Source organism: Perca flavescens, chromosome 1 (assembly GCF_004354835.1).
Source record: "Perca flavescens isolate YP-PL-M2 chromosome 1, PFLA_1.0, whole genome shotgun sequence".
NCBI lineage: Eukaryota > Metazoa > Chordata > Actinopteri > Perciformes > Percidae > Perca > Perca flavescens.
The window spans coordinates 16,569,437-16,592,310 of record NC_041331.1 but is presented as its reverse complement, the minus strand read 5'-3'; the positions used below and the strand labels follow the sequence as shown (position 1 = coordinate 16,592,310).

Below are 22,874 nucleotides of genomic sequence, written 5' to 3'. Positions count from 1 at the left end.
TGTGTGTGTGTGTGTGTGTGTGTGTGCGAGCGCATGTGCTGTATACTCCTCCTACAGTTCTCTACATTATGAATTATGTTTTTGATACACTTCACACTGGATATTTTTTTTTGTCCAACTGCAGGAGAATAACAAAACAAAGGGGAAATTGAGTACATGGTTAATGACACAAATGCCAACTTTCTCTTAATGTCCACTAACATTTAAATAGACTAAGTCTACATAGCTGACTTAATGTGTGCCTGCCTGACAGCAAGTACGTTGAGTGTACATGGAGGCTCAAAGGCTGGGTGGTCTGTCTGTTTCATGTTTCTACAAGGAGACAGAGACATAAAACGGGACTTCTTCTCTACTGGCTGACAAAATAATTCAGCTGGAGTCACACCCAGCCGCAAGTAAAACATTTTCCTGGACTGGAGAGCAGAGTAGACCAGAGGGCATCTAATGAAGCAGAAATGACAAATCACTGATTTTCCTGCTCATTTCAAAATCAGTGTTGGCAAATGTATGCCTGTCGGGCATGTGGGTCAAATGGACGGGAAAGTAGTAGCTTCATGCACCATTTGTGGCTTATTTTCCAGATCTGATCCACCCATTCATTTTCTGTCATGCTGGCTTCTAAAAAATAGGCACCAACATTTGCCATTTTAGTTTGAATAAACTCAAAGCATTATTCTAAAAGTAACTGGTTGGCAGGCAAATCATTGGTTTTCCTTCACATGTTGTTTAAGAAATGAGCTCTGAGAGAAAATGGTCATCATACCCATCTTTCCTAAAACAGTTTTCACTGTTCACATGGATATTGTTGTCAAAAGAACTGCAAAATAATGTTTACAAGAAATCTTTAATAAAAGACAAGTGTTACACCATTGTAGAGAAGATTGACACAGATACATACTGTAATACACACACCATGGTCTTATGTACAAACACATTTTTCAAACGAATCACATACACATGTCGCCACACACACACACACACACACACACACACACAAAGAGAGACTGATTACTACTACTAATTATCTTTCATATCCAACTATACCTAATGCATGTTTTTTGGCCATTGGTACAGTACACGTTTGCACACAAAGGGGATGACTTGGAATGCTATAATGCATACAACATGATACAGGCTGTCCCAGTGTGCAGCCATGATCCGCTGAGTGAAAAGACAGTCTAAAATATTCCACAGCAGCAGGATGTTACAGCGAGCTTCATGGTAAGGGATGAAGAAGAAACAGGAAGACGAGAGCAGAAAGAGGGAAGAGGATGTAAGCAGTCAGGGTTGAGCAAGTCAAAAGGAAATAGAAGGAGGAGGGAGAAACCAGCAAGAGAAGGAGCACGAGGAGAAAGAGTTCAGGTGTGTGTGGTTAAAGTGTTCCTTCATCCAGCAGTTTGTTGATGCCATTGCAGATCTTCCTCAGGGAGAGTCTGTACTCATCTCTGTCCCCGTACAGCTCAGCCAGGAACTCTCCGTGGGCAAAATGGTTGAAAACGTGATCGATGCGTGCATGTGAGCGCGCCGTCAGGTGCTGCTCGACCAGGGTGTGAAGCAGGTCCCTGCACTCCAGCAGAAGCTCTGACAGAATATTCCTGTCAAAGGTGTACTCCACCTCGTAGAACGACACCGCCGTCATGGCTGCCTGGTTCATCTTTTTCTTAAAGCGCTCCACTGTGTCCAGCTCGTCGGGGCTGAACTGGTGGTTGCGGTACAAGATGCCGATCTTCAGGGCAATCTTAATGACGTCCTTGATGATCTTGTGGGCCTCCTTCTTGCTCTTGGTGAACTCCCGGCTCGTCTTGTAGAGCTCGTCCAAGATCTCGCTGCTGGTGTCATCTGTCAGCATGTTGGCCACTACCATGGTCGCCATCTTGCTCAGGATCTTCTTCTGGGCCTGCAGGGCCAGGGAGCGAGAGTTAAAGCTCTCCTGTCCTGAGGGCAGAGAAAAGAGAAAGACAGGTTGTTTGGGGTTAGACCTAAAGGTCACAAATCTTCCCTCCAACGTTACCTTTTTAAAGGAATATGGGACGGAACAAAACCGTAAAATAAGGATTCCTGCTGAGGTAGCTTGTCATGCGCTGATTCTTCAAAGCAGGATAAATAGATTGTTTTGGCCACTTGGGGGTGGAAGAACAAGCTACAAAAACAACACATATTATCACCTCATGAAATTGATTTGACAAATTTGTTAGCGGACAGCAGTTGCCTATTCACACATCCAGCAGACATGGAACATCATTAGCATTAGTTTGGAGTCTGTCCACCTGATGAATGTAAATCCAATATTAAATCTGCTTTTAGCTCTGTTTTGGTTTCCACCAACTCATGGGGGAAATATATGGCTCTTTAGCTGCTAAATGCTCCACTATGTTCACAAGCTAGTAGCTACTCTTTTTTTATTGTTGTTGTTGCTGAAAACAGCTGCCATGTTCATACTTGTATCATTATCTCAATGCTCTTTATACCAACAACTTTATATCCCACTCAACATCAGTTAAATTGTTAAAATGTGCAGATGATACCACTGTAGTAGGTCTTATCTCTGATGGTGATGAATCTGTTTACCGGGGTGAAGTAGTACAGCTGGTGAGGTGTGGTGAGAACAATAACCTAATCCTCAATACATCTAAAACCAAAGAACTGATAGTTGACTTTAGAAAGAAGGCAGCCCAGCACTTTCCCCCTCTCCATCAATGGCCAGGTTGTTGAGAGGGTCCCCTCCTTCCACTTCTTAGGCACCACCATACACCAGTCTCTCCCATGGGACCTGAACATCAGTGTCATTGTAGTTTATCTGTGTTTTAAGCCCTCCACTAAGATTAGGCTATGGTTATGGTTAGGGTTAAGGTTAGGGTTAGGTGCCTTGAAGTCAACAGTCGCAGCACTGCCTTGAAGTCATTTAGGCAATGGTTATGGTTAAGGTTAGGGTTAGGGTTAGGGTTAGGGTTAGGTGACTTGAAGTCAACGGTCGCAGCACTGCCTGGAAGGAGACGTTTGGGGGCTTAAAACACCATTGAGCGTCATTGTAAGCAAAGCCCATCAAAGGCTCTACTTCCTCCGTCAGCTGAGGAAATTTAGGGTTAGCCAGAAAGGCATGACTCATTTCTACCGAGCTGTCGTGGAAAGCGAGCTGACCCTTTCTATCCTGTCCTGGTACGGTAATGCGACCAGCCAAGATAAGCAACAGCTAGAGAAAGTACTGCGCAGAGCCTCCAAAATTATTGGCTGTAGTCTGCCTACCATAGCCTCACACTATGACACTAGAATCATCAGAATGGCTAGAAACATCACCACTGACCCCGACCACCCAGCACGTCACCTGTTCACCCTTTTGCCATCAGGGAAGAGGTATAGAAGCATCACCAGCAGAACATCACGCTTCAGAGATAGCATCTACCTCCAAGCTATACAACACTTAAACATGGTTTAAACTTGAACTTGAAACTTGCATGCTATATGTGGTTAGACGTGGACAAAGACTTTTGTGCAATTGTAGATTTGGTGGCATGGAGGCTATATTGCTAGATACGTTAGCCACCTTGCCAAGCTGTGTGTTTGTGTGTTAATGAAATGTTTCTATATCATCATTGTTGAAGATACATGTTCAAGAACAGTTCAGTGACTGCACTTTTTGTCTATTACAAGAACCAACCAACTCAACTGGGAATTCTGGCCTGTGGAGTCTTTACATAACACAACACAACATCATAGCTGTTACTCTGAGGGCATTAATGTAAATCTTGGTACATGTTTTTATTATAGTCTTTAACAACCGCCCTCAAATTTCAGTATGTTTACATGAAAAAGCTGACTTCAGTCTGAACAAACAGGCTATAGCAGCTCTGTTGATAATAAAAATATGGGTCCTTCCTTTTTCCAGTTTTCACTGACATTACTTTGCCCTTGGATAAAGAACTCTGTGTGCTCATAAAAAGTCTGATCTTATGTATTGAATTCTTTGTTATTTAGAGGAAGACTTTTTCTTGTGGTTGAGACACAACTTGCTGTTGTTGATATTGGTATTTAGCAGTATTTAATGTGATCTCAGTAAATATGAAGGCACAGCACTGGCACAGCATGCAAACTGCTTGGATGATTCAGTTTTTTTGGCATGGACAAAGGCTCATCCTCCAATCCATTCCAAACTTGGATATACAGAACTGCTGCTGACTAAAGGTTTATTTTACAAAAAACATCGTTCTTTGATTTTAAATAAAGTTACAAAAGTAACTAAATGCAGAACACAGTCTGTCAAGTGAGAGCTGAGGAGTAGATAAAAAGCGGTGCAGCCACATTCAACACAGGGCGGCGTCCTTCCTGGAGCTGCCTGTGGTGTGGTTGGCTGAGTATGGGAGGAATGATTATCTGCTCTGGATAACATCAAATAGCTGTACACCGATAAGAACCTCTTTAAACACAGTGTCTCTCTTCAGACTTCAGTTTTATGTAGTGTCCCACTATGTCGCAATTTATCATAGAGGAGAACATCAAAGGCTGCCTGTGATATCATACAGCAATTCCAGCATCATAACATGTGTCTGTGTAAATGTGAAGAGTGGGAGGATGGAAAAGGGTTTTTATTTAGGTGCCACCCAGCTACAAATTACACACCAGATAACTCCTATTATGATTAAAGCCCAGGAAAGATGCCTCACTTTTTTCCTCCTGTTCCCTAGGCATACTGTCAGACTCGTCCTCCTCCACATGTATGTCTAGAGAGAGAGAGAGAGAGAGAGAGAGAGAGAGAGAAGAGAGTGTGGATGAGGCCATGGGGGTGTCAGTGCCCAGTAAGCTTAGCACAAAACAGCAGATGAGCCCAAATTCAAAGACACCTGCTTTGTTGTCATTATAATTTTTATCAAAATAGACAGCTATGTGACCATTCACACCATCATCATTCCAAATCCTATTTGTGGCATTTCATGTGAAAGTACAAAATTGACATTTGATGTGCTGGTCTGAAGCTAAATGACATTTCATGTACATATAATTAGCCTGCTATGACATTTACAACTACCACGGCAAATGTCCTTGTCTACAGTAATTTCCCAATACATAAGATCTGATGTTCAATTTCTTTGTGCAGCTTCATGGGAGTGGGGGTGAAACCTATTGTATGTTAGACAAAGGTAGAGTGGGTGCGTATGAAGATGTCAAAGAAAGAAAGTTTTATCAAAGCATTTGTTATCAGGGGAAAAAAAGTTGAATAGCAAATTGAAAGTGAATTAACTCCTGATTGTGCAATTATTTCTGCTTTTTTAGATATGTATTTGATGTTTTGGGGACAGCAGAACAAGCTTGAAACATGACACTGACATATTCACACGTGTAAAGTTATTGTTATCGCCAACATAATTAGCTTACAATTGCCTATTCACACACTGCAGACATAGAGTAACATAACCACTCAATTAGAGTTGTGTTTTTGGTGACCTGGCAAATGGAAGTCCACTATTCTTTTCTTCTAAATCTGTTTTGGTCTCTAACAACTTCCAATTTGTGGCTCTTTGGCTGTTAAATGCTCCACTATGTTTCATGCTAGTTGTCTGTCTGCCTTTTGATGCTGGGCAGGTAGCTAAAAGTGGGTTTATCAAAGCTTTCCCCCTAAAAACAGCAGCCTGCAGCAGATAGAAACAAGGTTGACGAGAGTGGTGAAACTGAACCAAAACTCTTAAGTTGCAAGAGGTTGCTGATCTAAGAAAGTTATCAAAAAGTATGTACAGAAACAAAAAAAGTTAATTAGTGGACAGTTTACACGTTACTGTTCTGTGCTTTTTGTTGTGTGGAAGGATGCATATAACATATATGAAGGATCTTATAATATACTGTGACCACAACCAACTAAGAATAGTCTTCAATGACTCTACAGTCAACATCAGTCTGGGATAATGACTTTGTGTAACCCTATCCCTGCAGACTGCTGTTCATAGACTGCTCTTAAAAATACCAAATTTAAACTATATGGCCTGAGGTGACGAATAGATAGCATGCAAATTAACATCACACCAATACGGTAGTTTCCATGATTTCTGAATTGCAACACCAGGACATATAACTGTGGTTCTCATTAGGCAGATCTGTGCCTCTCATCAACAGGCTCTCTTTGTCACTGTTATTTCCTGTTTCTCTGAAGCAGCTCTTTGTTCCAGTGAGCCTCTGATATTCAGAAACCCAACTGGATAGATTTCTGAAACGCTGGCACACTGATAAAGGTGACAGCTTGCCCCATAAAGCCGGCCTTGTCGGACCAATCGTCGTGCAGGCTATCTGGATTTGGATCCTACCAGTGTGTGTGACCAGTCACTGGTGAATTTCTCTTCTTTGCAATTAAATAACCAAGATTTGTGATTCTCAATGCTGAGATCAGTTAAACTTGTAACTTTAAAGAGTGATGCATGAAAGGATGTTTTCTGTTTTTAGTGCAGAGCTAAAAGTAGACTAATTATTCTTCGGCCACCCCCCATCATACCGCCTGGAGCCTGTTTCTGAGGACCAGCAGGTGGCTATCCACTAACTTGCCTTCACCCCTGTCTCAAGTCTGTTTGCATATACCAGAGTGGCGAAGAATGTTAGCAAAAGTGTGTGTGTGTGTGTGTGTGTGTGTGTGTGTGTGTGTGTGTGTGTGTGTGTGCGTGTGCGTGTGTGGGGGGGGGATGAAGATGAGGCTGCTTGAGGTGTGAGTCAGAGTGCTGGGGAAGAAGGTGCGAGAGTCTGGCTGAAGAATTTACAGTAAGTGAGTGTAGAGGATTATAAGAGAGCCCATGGAGACACCGAGAAGTCTCTCACGCACTCTCGTACAGCCTGTCACCCAGAGGCTGATAGGAGTGACATGCATGAGCCAGAGTGTCAGAATGAGTTAGAGAAGAGTCCAAGCTGTCAGCAGAGAGACGGTCAGAAAACTGTCTATCCTGTTACTTATCTCTCTCCTGCTCTCACACCTTCTCTCCTGCCTGCTTATTATATTCTCACTTGTTCTCAAGTGGGAAGGTTTCACAATATAAAGTGACTATTCTGTGTAATGCAGCATGTGGGAATAAGTTACTGAAAACAAACCAGGAGCAGGAGTAGGAGTCCATCAAAGTGGTTACATAAGAGTGTTTGGGAATTGGTGAAGTTTACTTTTAACATCAGGATTAGTAAGGTGCTTGGTGCTCTCTGGCCGTGGCTGTTGACTAGACAGTCTCTCTTTGTTCCGCCTGATGTTTTTAGAGCGCTGAGTCAACAGTTTCTGCTGCACTGCATCAGAACATACATACAGTGTGGAACATGGAGACAAGCCAAACCTGCCCCGGCTAAAGGTGGTACCCTGCAAAAAATATCGTTTTAGGCTGATATATTTTTCAATTCACTCAGAGGCACTTATATCAATGAAATGACCATTTAAAGCTAATAGCCAAACAATATAGCTATCACAAAAAAACGGCTTCTTCTAGAAAAAAATAATCCTCCCCCTTAAAGTAATAGTTTTATTTTTGGTAAATATTTGTGACCTTTGTGGTTGCAGCCAATCACTGTGTTGACCACTGCTTGTACTGAAAGATAGATGAAAAACTAATTGTGTTGCTGAATTTCCAAAACTGTACAAAAACAAACTGGCCTCTTATTGAGACCAGACAAAAAAAGATTAACACTTATATCTTTGCTACCAGGTTTGTAACAAAAACACAGTTTAAGTGTCTGAAAGGTAGCATTCTTTGGAAGTTAAGTGAGCTGATCCTGACCCCTTGGCACATTTAAAGCGACAAAACTCAACAATTGAAACTTGAACATGAAATTAAGAAAAAGACTTGCTAATCTGGAGATTTTTTGCAGCATGCTGGGCGGCTGGGCTTTTGGAGAGGGTCATGAAGCTCATGTTGGTGACTTTCCAGAGTAACCAGAGGAATGAACCACTAGCAGGACCAGTAGCTAACACTGATGAGGGCCGACTGGCCTTTACCGAGTCAACGCTGGAGGGCTTATCGGCTGGAACGCTGCAGAACTCACACCCCTGACCGAGCCAACTGTGTGAATGTGTGTGAATCTGTGCGTGTGTGTCTTTTATCGGCTGTTTTTTGTCTGTTGGGTTTCGTGTATCGACAGCAGAATAAAAAAAAAATAAGTAGAATACTCAGTCATCATCATCAATTTTATATTTACAGTGATGATGATCAAAGATATTGATCACTAAATAGACATCAGTTAAGTTATTAAAGGCATGGTTGGTAACTATTTCCAATGGGCTCTGAAAAAGGAGCGAAAAATATCCGTCATCTGCAGCTGCTTTACCGATCACTGCAGTGGTAGAGCGGTCGCCTGCCAATCGGAAGGTTGGTGGTTTGATCCCTGGCCCTGCAGTCCCATGTCGAGTGTAAATGTGTGTGAATGTTTATCTGATGAGCAGGTGGCCTTGTACGGCAGCCTTGGCCACAGTGTGTGAATGGTGAATGGTTCCTGTACTATGTAAAAGCGCTTAGAGTAGTCGTTAAGACTAGAAAAGTGCTATATAAAAACAGTCCATTTACATTTGAGTGAACCAATGAAATGCCTCCTAGCCCCGCTGCACGTACTCCACCCCTCCACTGTACGAACCTCAGCTCAATGCGCATCGTCGCCGCATTGCTAACAGTAGTCATGTTTGTTTTAAACATTTGGCATGATAATATCAGGTGTTTGTTTACCGGTGAGTTTGCTCTTCTCTGGAGTAGCGACGCAGCGGTGTGTGGGTCGGAGCCCCGAAGAGATGCTACTTTAAAATCTTGCTAGCTTTTCAACATTACCAACCGTGCCTTTAAATGATCTGCAGCCACTAACCAGTTAAGGTCATTATCAACTAACTACTACTATTAACTAAGATGAAAGCCAAGCATATAAAAAACATCCTATATATATATATATATATATAATATGTTGTATAATATAATATATGGTAATATATAACAACATAAACAAAGGCATTTTCACCTAGATTTGTTGAACAATTTGAATGAATGATTAAATGAATAGGGAACTATGGTATCTAAAGATTAAAAGTAATGGAAAACCAAAATAATCCTGAAATAAAAAATGATGTAACTGTCTTCTTCTTTGTTTTCCAAATCATTTTCTATCCTGAGCTGTGAGTCATTTACTTCTGCAGCTAATAACATAATATTTTAGCTCTGAACAATTCAGAGGTTCTGCAGGGCTCAAAAAGTATTAGGTATCTGAAACAACACACACACACACACACACACACACACACACACACACACACAGCTGTTTGGGGTTGCTAATGACAACATGTAGAGACAACCGAGTCACCCTCTCTGCACAGGTGCATGGAATGTTTTTTTGCCAGACCGACACTGATACTTGTTCACCACACATGCCTGTATGTGCTCACACGACAAACACAGGTGTTCAAACACAATCATTTTTCTATTAGGTTTGCATATTACTGTAGCACAGGATGAATGTGTGACGTTCGATAAGAAGAGAGAAAATAAAAAAATAAAAATCTCAATTTGTCATACTCTCGATTGTTCAGCACAGACACTCCTTCCTGTAAACATCATTAGTTCAAACAGCCAAACATGAAACGTTGCTAAGAGACAATCTGACTCAGAGATGCACAGAGGTAAGAAAGGTTAGGAGTGTTTTTGTTGAGTGACAAACAAAAAAGCTATCGAGATCTGCAAATCTAATTTGTTGCCCAGTGGGAGTCATTCCCCTGCTGCACATTTACTTTTCAGGTGCAACCTATCATTTTAATATATTTTATAACTGAGTAGTCAATACATGCCTCTCTAAAGTGAATAGTTGCATTATTTGCATTTTGTTTAATAAGAGAAACCCTTTTGCCTAATGTTTACTGAACTTCTGCAGTAGATATTTTCATATTTCATATATAAAAAAAACTTTAAAGTCTGCCAGCTTGTGTGCTCATGCTTTGGCACGAAGTGCAGGAAAAGCCTCAGTAATAAATCAACACTGCCATTTCACAAAGAACAAACACAAGATGAACAATGTATCAATACCAAGAAAATGTCAGGGAAAAGAAAGGTAAAAGACGTAAACAAGGGTGACAGTTTGACTTCCTCTTCTTTTGCCTTGACCTTTTCGTTTGCTTTTGATTTCCAATGAGGAGACACTGCAGACTTTCTTTGGCTGCATTGAGGAAAACAATGGAGCAGGTCATTCAGCAACTGTAAAGAGGTTTTTAATAGCCTGCAGGCAAAGTGTTAAGTGAGCCTGAGGGGCCAATAGACTGGAGTGGGGAGGAGAGGGATGGTGCGTTATGCCAGCTGGTACCAGAGTACGACCAGCCATGTTGGAAGAAGTATTTAGGTGTTTTACATAAGTGAAAGAAAATATCACATAAAATATACCCTGTTACAAGTAAAAGTCCTACATTTTACTTTAAAAGTATAAAAGTATGAGCAACAAACTGTACTTTAAGTCTCAACAATGTAAGTACCCACACTTTAAATGCGTTACTATTTGTAATTCAACCCTTAATAATATATATATTTTTTTAAAGTCATTATGTTTTCTGTGTAAAATTTTAAAAGTAGCTAAAGTTGTCAGATAAATGTAATGTAGTGAAAGCATAACATTTCTCAGTGACTTGCAGTGGAGTAGAAGAATAAAGTAGCTTAAAATGGAAATTCAAGTAAGAACTGCAAGTTCAAGTACATCGAAATTGTACTTATGTACAGTACTTGAGTAAATCAGAATGAAGGAAAGAGCTGCAGAAGTATTCAGACACTTGAACAAATTAAGGCTCAGAAGATGACTCAAACATATCACCCCTGCACACTCTGTCTGTTGTAATGCAGTGTGTGTGTGTGTGTGTGTGTGTGTGTGTGTGTGTGTGTGTGTGTGTGTGTGTGTGTGTGTGTGTTGTGTGTTTGTATCTGGATAAAACTAACTGATGATAAAGACTGAGAAACAGAGAAACATATTTCTACTGAGAGAAAGAGAGTGAGACAGAGTACGGAGTAGTGCATTGATGTGCATTATTCATGACATGTAAAATCTGTCTCTCAGCCAGTTTCCAAAGGGCACTCTGGAGCTGAAATAGGTCATTTGCCGTGCCATTAACAGCTGCTCAGAATGTAGAGGGGCATTCAAACCTTTAGGGTTAATAAATAACTCCCTTTTAATGCCTTAATGACTCTCATTCATGTGAAGTGGGGTCACAAAGTTTAAAGTTCATTCCCTTTTGTAGACGTGGATACTTTAGTGCCTCAGACTGAAACTGGAATGTACAGCTAACTCGTGCTTTACTGAGAGAAAGTGTAATAGCAGGAAATACAGATTTACCCTCCTCACAGATCCCCAAGGCTTTGAAAAGGCACACTGCTAACTTCGTGTAAAACACATGACAAATGAATGTTAGGAGTTTTTGTGCCGATAATGGCTTGTGCATGTGTTACCTGTCTCTGCTTGAACCTAGTTTCCATTTTTTCTCACATGGGGATCATGTATGAGGTGAGGCATGAAAGAAGCTGCATCCTCACAAAATATTGGTATCATGATGATATTATTGTATTTTAGCTGAGCTGAGTTTAACTGTAGTACAGAAATGCCAAATATACGTTTGATGTAGGTTAAAAAAAACAGTTTGTCCTCTATATATGCACTAACAAGTTTGCGTTTCATCTGATAAACATCCCATTCAGTGCAAATCTGACAGTTCTTTAATAACCAAAAAATGTATCAAAATTGTTTATGCTACAAAATAAATATTGCTGATATATCATTATCAGATCTTTTAAAAGCTCTCACATATAGATATTGGCCAATATATTATCTATCTATTATCGGTCAGGCTCTATTCATAAGAGCTAGTTATACACATGTTCATGTTTATGTTCTGATGACATTACATAACTGAATGGCGGCAGCTCAATCCCAGCAGGCTTTCCACATGAGCTTTGACTGTGGCTGTTCAGAACAGCTACAACTACTTTTGCCTTCAGGTGTGGTTGGACGACATGTTTTACAAACTTGTTTGTTTCAAGCAAACTGAAACCTTAAGGCATAGTCTGCTAGGTGTGGACGTTAACAACTAATTTTTGATTAGGATTGTGATAAGTTTGGTATGGATAAGCTCTAACTGTTCTGATTTTGTGATCTATTAAAACCCCAAATAAACCTTTTCTCTAACGTATTCCTGCCCGTTGGGTTTGTGAGTGTGTTGGCTTAAGTCAAAAGAAAAATGGATTTAATTGAATGGTACAGTCAAAAGAAAGGCATAACAAGCAGTCTAAATGAAGATGGTGCACTTTAGGATGTTCTCTGTGTATTGGTTAGAATACATGGCAATGTGCAGCCAAACACGGTTTGACTCAGCATTACTGGCAAATGCATAATGGAAGAAAATCATAAACCTGTTACTGTAAGAGTGTGTTTCAATAAAAGCAAATTGATGTAGGTCAATGTAGCTGTAATGAAGAGGTCTGATATACAGTAGGAGACAATGTTTGAACCTACAAGTGTGTTTATCCTGGGACGGGTTTAAGTGTCTCTAATGTGATTAACAGTCCAGGGAAAAGCACTTAGGAGCCTCTTGGAGTCAGGAGGGATTGCCTATTGCACCGTACAGCCTCATTTATTGCTCCATCCCTCATCTCTTTCTCTGCCTCTCTCTGTCTCTTAGTTGCAATGGCCATGTCCCTGTAGAGCTGAACCACAGAGATGAGGCGAAATGAGGCAGTGGCAATGTCTGATTGATTGCATATCACAAGGATCGGGAGAGAAAAGGGCGAGAGACAGAGAAAGATGGCAGCGTTTTGACCACCACCTTTGGCTCTGGCCTTGGCATACATCGTAGTCACTCCTCGTTATGAAGACCAGGAAAGCGGCTAGTCTGCAGAGGATTCGAGGTGGTATCCAGGACATCCTGTTAGAACACAGCCTGGACTGCAGGGCCCTGTGAGACTTGTCCTTTGACCTCTTCTTTGCCGTAGATCTAATGTCTTTACCAGCTGTGGCTCACTGAAGTCTTCCATTGTTTAGCAAATAAAGAGCCAGGCCACAAATAGCTGGTTAGCCAATATACCCAGCAAGCATCATTGCATATCTGTATATGACAGAAATACCAAAATCATTAGGAAATTATTCATTTCATTGAATATTTTTTAAAGTTTATCAAATTTCTACTGCCTCATTTACCAAAAAAAAGAAAACCATGACTCTCTCTATGGCTCGCCCACCCCACGAGCTCCAATGCAACTGCACTGCCTGTACTGTCTATATCTACGCCTCTGGCCGGGCATGAGAACTGGCTGGAGACTGTGTCCCCTCTCTGCTTCCCTCCTCTGGGAGCTTCTCTGGAAAACTAATCTGCCATGATCATCAGCTGTCAGGTGGGCGTTGGTTGAGGACAAAAAATACTGAGCATTTCTACATGGATACATAAATGTCCACTAATAATTTGTACAACACAATAATGATCCAAACTACAGTACATCCAGGTTTTGCATTTACAGCTCTAAACAGCCAGTGTTATGTAAGTCTCTGAAACTGTGGCTTCAACTGTGAAAAGTGATGCTTTTTTACATTTTTGTCAGCGACAGCAGCAGTTTGTCTGGAAGAGAAAGTGGGCGGATAACCACTGTGACTGCAAACAAAGAAATAGAGTGGCAACTACAATCAAACTTCACTGTGGAAATGTGACACAGCACAAAAATGCTTTTTCGTGATCGCTGGTTAATAAAAGCCGTAATCCTGTAGATAACCACCTCAAAAATGATTTGATTCATAGAACACTATTTATAAAAAGCTTGGTACAAATGTGTGGGTGTGTGTGTTTGTGTATGAACCATAATGATAGACTGAGACTGAGGCCTAATAAAAAACAGAGGATGATAAAATATTAGGGCTTTTCTTACTTTATCTGGCCTGCTACCCAGACAGAAGGTTCCTTTGAAATAAATAAACTATTTACAGAGAAAGGAGAAGTGCACAAGAAAGAGGGAGGGTTGGCCAGAGCTGGCAATATCTAGGCTACATTTTCATTTCCACTATTCAGTCAAGACTAATAGAAGTAAGCAGGAGAAAGTAGAATGAATGAGAAGAAAGAGGATATGTTTGCTTCAAAAATGCTCTGAATTAGCATAGGAGAAGAAAATAAAAATAAATATACAATCACAGCCATTCTGAAAGCCTGCATATGTGTCACTTCCTTTAAAACCAGCGTGGAGGAGTGATAGAAAGAAGGATGGAGGAAGTAGGGGTGTTAAAGAAAGAGATATGTCCATATGTCCATATTTTGATTGTCTCCAGTCAAAGTGCATTTACGTCAGACACAGACCCACACAACATCAAACACAACTTGTCACCATCATTCCCTTTTGCATCATGTGCAGCTGTATGAAGAACCAGATATAGCACGTTTCTTTGTCTTGTATTCATGAAGCTCTCGTCTTCTTTTTGTTTAGCTGTTTCTTTTCTCTGTTCATTTCTCATCAGATCTACATTGAGCAGAGCTTGAGTGGCAAGGAAGTTAAGTGTTTTCCGGGACTGGGTGAGTCGCTCCTCTCATAGACTTCAGCCAAGTCTCAGCATGCCGTGGCATCGTTTACAAAGAAAAAAACACACGTGCCTGCACGCACGCACACACGCATGCACGCGCACACACAAATACACGCGTGCACACTCATCCAGACCTTGCCAGCTTTCCCCATAACTTTGGCCTCCTGGTTTATTTACTAGCTCACCCACTATAACTGAGTTTACGTAAAAGTGAGGCACTGGGAAGCTTCAAATAACTAGAGGCCCAGTCTGTCATTGGCCTTATATAGAGCTAAAGCCCCGCCCCCTGCCCTAGCTACCCTCCCTACCACTAGCATCCATAACTTAGTGGGTCTTCTGTCAATCATCTATGTTAAATGGGTGTTTACTGTAGTGCAAGGTAATATATGAAGACCCTGCCACTTTAACAAAGTTAAAATAATGATTTTGTTAGAAGTCCCCAACTACAGTCCCCATGATGATTGACAGCATGGCAATGGCTAATTAAATGCTCACAGGGGTCACAGTGACATTTGTAATAACCGGTGATAGAAAAAGTGTTTACGGGGTTAGCGTTAATGTGTTCAAAATTTGCTGTACTCAAAATACTGAAAAAAAAAACAGCAGGTAGGGATTGCCTCCACGCAGCTCTCATAGACCGCTTCCCAATATGTGAAATACCTACGTTTCTTTTCACAGCCACTTGCACTAACATGTAGGGATGGCCGGACCAGCTATCAAACAAGAACAGATGAGCTTGGATTACAACATACACAGAGGGAGTGTGACTTCATTCACTGGACGCCATTACTCCATTATATCTTTACATAGCAAATATTTGTTTTGCGGCTTCATTAATATTCTGAATATAGAGTACAGCCCCTTTAAGTAAAAGTATAAATGTATTAGAAACAAAAAGTACTTAGAGTATCAAAAGTTAAAGTACTCATTAGGCAGCAGAGTGGCCCCTGTCATTGTAGGGTGTATAATATACTAAACTATCCGACTTTTATTACTATAGCATTGCTATTAATATTGCAGCTATTTCAGCATTCAGAATAAATTTGAATCTGAAAAGTAACTAAAGCTGTCAGACAAATGTAGTGGGGTGAATATACAATATTTCCTTCTGAACTGTAGTGGAGTAGAAGTATAAAGTAGCTTTAAATGGAAATACTCAAGTAAAGTACAAGTACATTAAAATGGTGCAGTACTTCAGTAAATGTACACTGTTAATAATGCAAATTACAAAAAAAATCCAGAATCCATATCTTAAGTCATTAGTATTTCAAAGTATTTCATGCAGCTCAATCAATTTGTCAAAAAACATCGCAAGTATTTTAAAAACAATGTAGTATTGTTGTTCATTTAATAATTCAGTTTTTGTTTCATCTCGACGTAATTAGGGAAGTCACTGGGTGCCTTAAGTTGCTGCAGCTAGTTCAAATATGGCTGTAATAATAGGAGGTAGAGGGGCCTGGAAGGTCTATATGATTTTAAATATCGATAAAATGACATATGAAGAGAGCATTACAGTAATGAGTACCATAAAGGAAAAAAAACAAGTTACAATCACATACATACGCTAAAACTAAGTAACTTAGGTTTTATGTATACTAACAAATGATATGATGTCAACTTTGTTTAGATGATAACTTTTAATAGTGACTTCAGGACTTTGGCTATGTATTATGATAGCATTTAGCATTTAACAGCTGCAGCTCCCATGAGTGAAGCAAACACAGTTTCCCACTGGCGAGCATCATACATTGTTTGATTTTTAAATTATGAGGTGTAAGAATCCTACTAGCCACTGCAGCAGTAGATGTTACAGATTTCCTTTCAAGAAGACAGATGAAATAATTACTCAATGAGAAAATTATATGGAGCTGTAAATTTTAGGGGAGCAAAGGTTAGCCAGGAGAAGGGGCGGGGTTTCAGCTGTCTATGCTGCCTCAATTAAAAGGTTGCTCTTGCTTTGACTGGAGTGATAAAAGTGGATATACTTTAAGCTTTGGCCTTCAAGGCCCTCACTGGCATGACACGCTTTAGTGTGAAGCCAAAGTGCTGCTGCTCTCCTGGCTGCCAACCCACCACTAACTAATGACCAGGAAATAACTGTGGTTACACACACACACACACACACACACACACACACACACACACACACACACACACACACACACACACACACACACACACACACACACACACACACACACACACAGATTTGTTTCTAGAAACTACATTCCTTCTTTTAACTTAACCCTCTCCACTACCATCCAGAGCCAAATCCTTCCATATTATGTTAATTTAAATCCTAACCTTTAAAGATAACAGAGTGTGGAACTTTAATTTCTCTCTGTTTCCATTATTGCCCATGACTTCTGTCTGTTCCACTGCCTTCTACCCCTTAGAGGCAAGCAGTTTTAAATGTACACTAAAAGCAACTTAATGTGACATACTGCTACACTAACTGTTGAGATAACTGTGCTGAATATACATGGGTATTTTACTTTTCCCTACCATAATCTTATAATGCTATAATTAGCACAGTTAGTTCAGTTGTGCCAGATTTAAGTGTGAAACGCTTTGTATGTAATTGCCTCCCACTCCGCCTTGTTTTCTGTTGCCTTTTTGTTGCATAAATTGGGAGAGGAAAAGTTTATTCACTTGATATAGTCTGCATGGTGAGCTTATATTAGGAGAGGGTAGGTAAGACAAACCCACACTGCTGTGGCTTCCACTGAACAATACATTTTAAGTTTTAGCAGAAACTGTACATAAAACAAACAAATAACTTTCCCCAACATTTTTTATCAAAGATTGGGAATTTACTTGAATAAATAAAACAACAAAGATACAAGTTCCAGCATCACAGCTGCTATGTTCAGTATCTACAGATACCTGTACAGGCTCAATGCGCCACTGATGCCATTCCAGCCTTTCCTTACAGTAATACACTGCTCGCCCTCAAATAGCTCGCCTCTCACACCAGGCGCCACTAGTGACTGTTTGCTTTGCTCCGACTGGCCCTCCAGTGAAACCACAGCCTTCTCCTCCTCCTGAGTGTGTGTCTATGAGGCCTTGTCAAAATGCCTCTGCGGTCTAATTTCATGTTTCAGTAATGGCTCAGCCGTGGGGAAACGGTTCTCTCTCCAAATGTCCCACAGACACTATGAAATGCCACAGTATTATTTTGTCAACGCATGCATGTGCATATGAAGGAAAATGCTCACACACACATACACACACACACACACACACACACACACACACACACACACACACACACACACACACACACACACACACACACACACACCGGTCAGGGACCTGAAAGTTTTAGGGTTTGTCTTTCACTGCAGTTAGAGGAAGAAAAAAACTTTCTCCTGAGTCGCCTTTTCCACTTACGGCTTCACTCCTGTTTTCTTTTTTTTTTCTCAGTTCATGTTACAATTTTCCAGAACCAGCTCCTGGTGTCTCGAGTGAGTGTGTGTGTGTGTGTGTGTGTGTTTGTGTAGAGGGCTGGGGTGCACTAAATACTCTCCATCTGTGGGCCAGATTAAAGGCGGAGAAAAAAAAATCAGGGATGCATGTGTTGGGAGACCAAGGAAATGAGCAAGAAGAGTGCAGGCTATTTTAGTGAGTGTGTGTGTGTGTGTGTGTGTGTGTGTGTGTGTGTGTGTGTGTGTGTGTGTGTGTGTGTGTGTGTGTGTGTACGTGTGTGTGTGCGTGTGTGTTACAGTGTATGCAGTCTCTCATGTGTAAAGCATGTGGCCAGTCTGCCAACATGGCAATAATGAGGCAGAAGCTCTCCTCTGATGCTGGGTGCTCCTGACTTGTTCTATTGCAGCACGGATCTTTGAAGTGCTTGTGGAAGTGTGGATTAGTGGCAATTAACAACAGCAATACAGTTGTCGCGTTTGTCAGTATGCCAATGTGTGAATACTGACGATTACCTGGCCGAAGATTACATTTCGGTTTTGCCATCAAACATCTGCAGCTTTTTTGTTTATAATAGAACCACATCAACAGCCCTCATGCCATTATGCATCTCCCAGCTGTTATTACAACAGCCAAACAGCTTCTCTTTTCAACAACTCTGTTATCCATAGAAAATTCAAAATAAACACAAATGGCTGGAAATAGCTCTGAGGATGGCAAATTGGATTATGGTGTTATAGTGAGTCGCATTCACCATGATGAATCAGCCAAAAGTAGACCGTGGGCTGATTATTCACCAACATAATGTCAGACAAATATAACAACTAACAAACAATTCAAACCAGAAAGTGTCATTGTTTAGTGAAATGCAATGTATATTCTCTGCTGTGCACCCATTATATGGACAACAGCCCTCCAGCAGAACAGGTGTGTTGACATCCAGCCTCGCTTTGACTTATAATAAGGTGTGGTCATCTCCACTCCACCACAGGAAGGAAGGACAAGGACTGCTGGATGAATCAGTTTGTGGGTATTGGGATGGCCAGTGGCGTGCTCATTGCATGACTCGCTGACTGGATGATTATGGGAGGAAATGTGAGCCTTTATGTGTGTGGATTTTTTGGGCCTAAAGGGTATTTCTTTCAGAATAGTTACAGCCGAGCTATGTGTGTTGTAGCTGATCTTTGTGCTTTAACACAACAAAAGTTACAGAGAACTGTGGAGCAAAGATAGAAAAACTTTAATGAATGGAAATTAAATTATAACAATTGAATTAAATATACTTTTTTTCATCATTATCCAAATTCAAGGACCTTTTTTGTAGCCTGACGTGGTCCTACTCAGATCCTAGTCTGAATGTGAACTTCCCGATCTCGAATGTTGTGGGCGGGGCTAAATTCAGCTGGTATCCAGGCTACCTTTTTTGCATATTGTAAAACAATCTCCATTCACCTGAGAGAAACCAGGAAGAGGAAAAGACAATTTCCAGCAACTCACTCATGACTTAAACCACTCTTATGCCAACCATTATGTGTTTTCTTGACTTGACCCACAACCTCACAAGTTTTACTTGGAGGCCGTGTAATCTGGAGCTGAATGGACCAAGGCCAGCCATGTTCTCTGGGACATTGTGGGGAATGTTGAACTGAAGAAAAATACAAAATGGGTTGAGGGAAAGTTGGTTCAAACACAAGTGTTATCTAGGAATCTACCAAACATCACTAATTGCCAATATAGACAGTATCTGAGGATAAATCTAATGGAGCATAGGACCACTAACAGCTCAAGGGCAGAGAAGGCCACCTGTAACTAAATACCTCAATATTTACACTAAAGTTTTGTGCCAGAATCCAGATTAAAAGCACAGATCAAACACACATCCCTCATGCACATGGAGGAATAAGGGTCAGTTTGTGTACAGCAATGCTTTCAAAATACTCCTGTTTTCAAAATAAACTTTGCTCGGGTTTCATTGGGACATTTGACCTCATAAAGTGAGCCATACCAGTTTCTTTTTAACTGACAGTTGACGGAAGAGAAGAAACTGCAGCGCAGCCACAAAACGCAATGCATTTTGAGTACGAGTCGGGCTCTCTCTTTCTCTCGACTGGGAAAATATTCATTCTGCTAGTGCTCTCACGTCACGCTTCCTTTTCAACGTGTGTAACATAGCGTTCACGTCCAAAAGACATGAGAGTTAAATCCTCTTACATTACAAACATTATGTCACGTTACATTGCTGGAAGCGTTAGCAGATCAAAGCATTTTTTAGAAAAAGGAACATGTGTCCATGATTTACCACTGCCTCAGTCTCTGGAAAACGTGTACATCACTTCACATGATAAAGCCTCTGTCTCGAGTAAAAGCTCTGGTTCATGTTTTAACATTGAACAGTCTGCGTAAAATCAGCAGATGATACAGATATGTCATCACCTACTGATGATGTTCCTAAAACTTTCTGGCTCTCATATTAAGGTTCTTCTCTCTCTCTTTTGCAATGGACCAACAGACAGACAGACAGACAGTGAGCCAGATGGATAGACAGATGGCCAGAGTTCAGCAGAGCATTATTAACATACAAAGCTCTATGCCGTCAAATGAATTGGCAAACAGCCACAGGATCATTATAACGCTATCACTAACAGGGGCAACAACACGCCCTAAAAAATTAAGTCCATTATTTGACACCTATAGCAGCTCTGCTAATAGTACCCAAGGACAGTCCATACATGAGTCTAATGGAAAATCCTTTTAGGGGAACCCACATTTCTCTAATAGAGGTGAAAAAGTAATTTAAGGAATCAGTCTAAATCTCTACAGAGAGTACGTAGCAAAGCAAAGACTCTTTGACCATTCCAGTATGCTGCGCTGTGTTTTAAAAAGCTCTTGGAGATTTGATTCATGATCGTTGAACTCAAACTTATCTCCAGGAGGCGGTTTCATCTCCTGGCTTGAATTCTCTACAGGATCACAGTTCAATAAATCGCCCACTCGCTTGGAATGCTGGGAAATATCCAATGAGAGACACTAAACTTCAAGGTGTGTGTGTGTGTGTGTGTGTGTGTGTGTGTGTGTGTGTATGTGTGTGTTTAAGGTTTGAGTCCAACTGTTATCTCATGGCACTGCAATAAGTCTTTGATTTCCTTTACTCTGACACCATAAAACAATTCTCCCAGAGTGTGCAATGCACCACGGAGAAGAGGAAGAAGCGTTCGGAGAGGCTGTGCTCCCTCAGTAGCTGGACGTGTTGATGAACAAACTGGCTGCACGTGTCGGAGCTTGCCTGTTCCTGGTGGTGACCGAGCTTTCATTCGCACACTCAACGAGGCTCTGTCAGTCACCAACATCAGAGCTCACAGCAGCTTGCCTTTGATACGTCTCGGCAAGACGCTACAGATACTGGATAAAGTGACTCTTAAAAGTTCAAAAGTGTGTGATCCCTGATTTGGGAAGGGGTTCTTAAAAAAGTTTTCAGATGTGTAGGTAAAAAGCTGATCAGTGTAAGGATGCCTGCATTGTGAAATAAATTGGTACAGAGTTGATGAAGCTACAGCCCCATTAACAAAATGTGTGTATGTTGAGGTTCCAGTGCCGGATAAAACAAATGCTGGAAAACAGGCAGAAAGAACCCACTGACCCTCTGGATAAACGAATACACTACAATGTAGAGGTCTATTTACCACAACATGTTAGTGGTGTAGTTGCAGTAATGGTCTTGAGGCTTACCTGGAGACAGGTCTCCGTCACTCTGCTCTCCAGAGTCTGAATCCATCTTCCCCTGCAGGACAATTGGAGGCTGCAGAAGCTCTCTGATTCCTATTTCTTCTTGTTCCCTTTCCTCTAAAGGGAGTCTTCAGATTTCTTCACCCAGGGAAAAAAAAATCTACAAATGCACTTTCTTGTATTTTTTTTTTTCCTTCTTCTCTTGGTGCGCTAAACTTCCCCTCCCAGTCTGGATCACTGCATCTGTGAAAGGAATGCTACTGGACTGATTTGCTGAGCTGTCCTCCTTTTTTTGTTGCTCTCTTTGCTCCTCTCTTCTCCTGACTCCCTCAGTTTCCCTCTTTCCTTCTCCCTCTCATCTATTTTCCCTGTGTCTGATGCTCCCTCCCTTTGCTCACTCTCGGTCCGTCCCCCTCTCGGTTTCTCCCTCCCTTGTTCCTGCCACTTGGTCCCTCCTCCTCCTCCTCCTCCTCCTCCTCTCATTCGGTGCTGTCACACTCAGCCTCTTCACGCGTTCCCCACTCAAACTCTTTCTCTACCTCTTTCTGTATGCTGTAAGTGCCGTCTCTTCCTCTCTCTCTCTTCCTCTCTCCCTCCCTCTCTGTCTCTGGGTAAGAGGGCTGTCTGTGTTTTAGCAGAGCAATGGGAGAGACTCATTCATGGCAACTTGAAATTCATCTCCAGCAGTAAAAATCCCATGACCCCTTGTTACTGGCTGTTATAAAATCAGTCACTTACTATCTGTGGTGTTCACATGAAGTCAGGCCAGGTTACTGTTTTACTTTGTACCATAACCACTGGATGGATCTGACATTTCAGTGTGACAGGAAAGTAGTTTTGGATTTGTATTAGTCCTTTCCCTCACTGATCCCTTCCACCCAAAGCACAGGCTACTATATGTTTAAATGCCTTTCTTTCTTATAGTGAATTCATTTATTTCCATTTGTCGCAGAGGCTAGTTACTTGGTTTTGATAGATGTTTAAGGATGTTCAAGGATGCACCAGCATAAAATATTTCATCCTCGACAAAACAGAAGCCTTCTCAAAGCATATAAATTATGAAATTCAAAGCATTGTTTTAGTTGATTTCCTGATTATAAATGCCCACTCAGTGTCAGTGTGTCCTTGAGTGCCCCAGAAAAGAGAGATTTCAGAACACTTGCTGCTTTGAAATGCATATATAACTTGAAGAATTGTAAATTTTGTAAGTCTTCTATATA

General features: G+C 41.1%; 1 protein-coding gene across 2 annotated transcripts; it reads right to left on the bottom strand.

Annotated features, from left to right (window-relative positions):
* Positions 1–825: 825 nt before the first annotated feature.
* On the bottom strand, positions 826–22,036 carry tnfaip8l3 (tumor necrosis factor, alpha-induced protein 8-like 3). 2 transcript variants are annotated; one of them, XM_028582528.1, is made up of 3 exons: positions 21,658–22,036; positions 4,659–4,715; positions 826–1,935 (listed from the first exon to the last, which is right to left on the bottom strand). In XM_028582528.1, the coding sequence occupies exons 1-3, from the start codon at positions 21,701–21,703 to the stop codon at positions 1,373–1,375; spliced, it is 666 nt and encodes a 221-aa protein (XP_028438329.1). In that variant the 5' UTR covers positions 21,704–22,036; the 3' UTR covers positions 826–1,372. The 2 variants fall into 2 exon arrangements, with proteins under 2 accessions (XP_028438329.1, XP_028438338.1); XM_028582537.1 differs by lacking the exon at positions 4,659–4,715.
* Between the last annotated feature and the right edge of the window lie 838 nt (positions 22,037–22,874).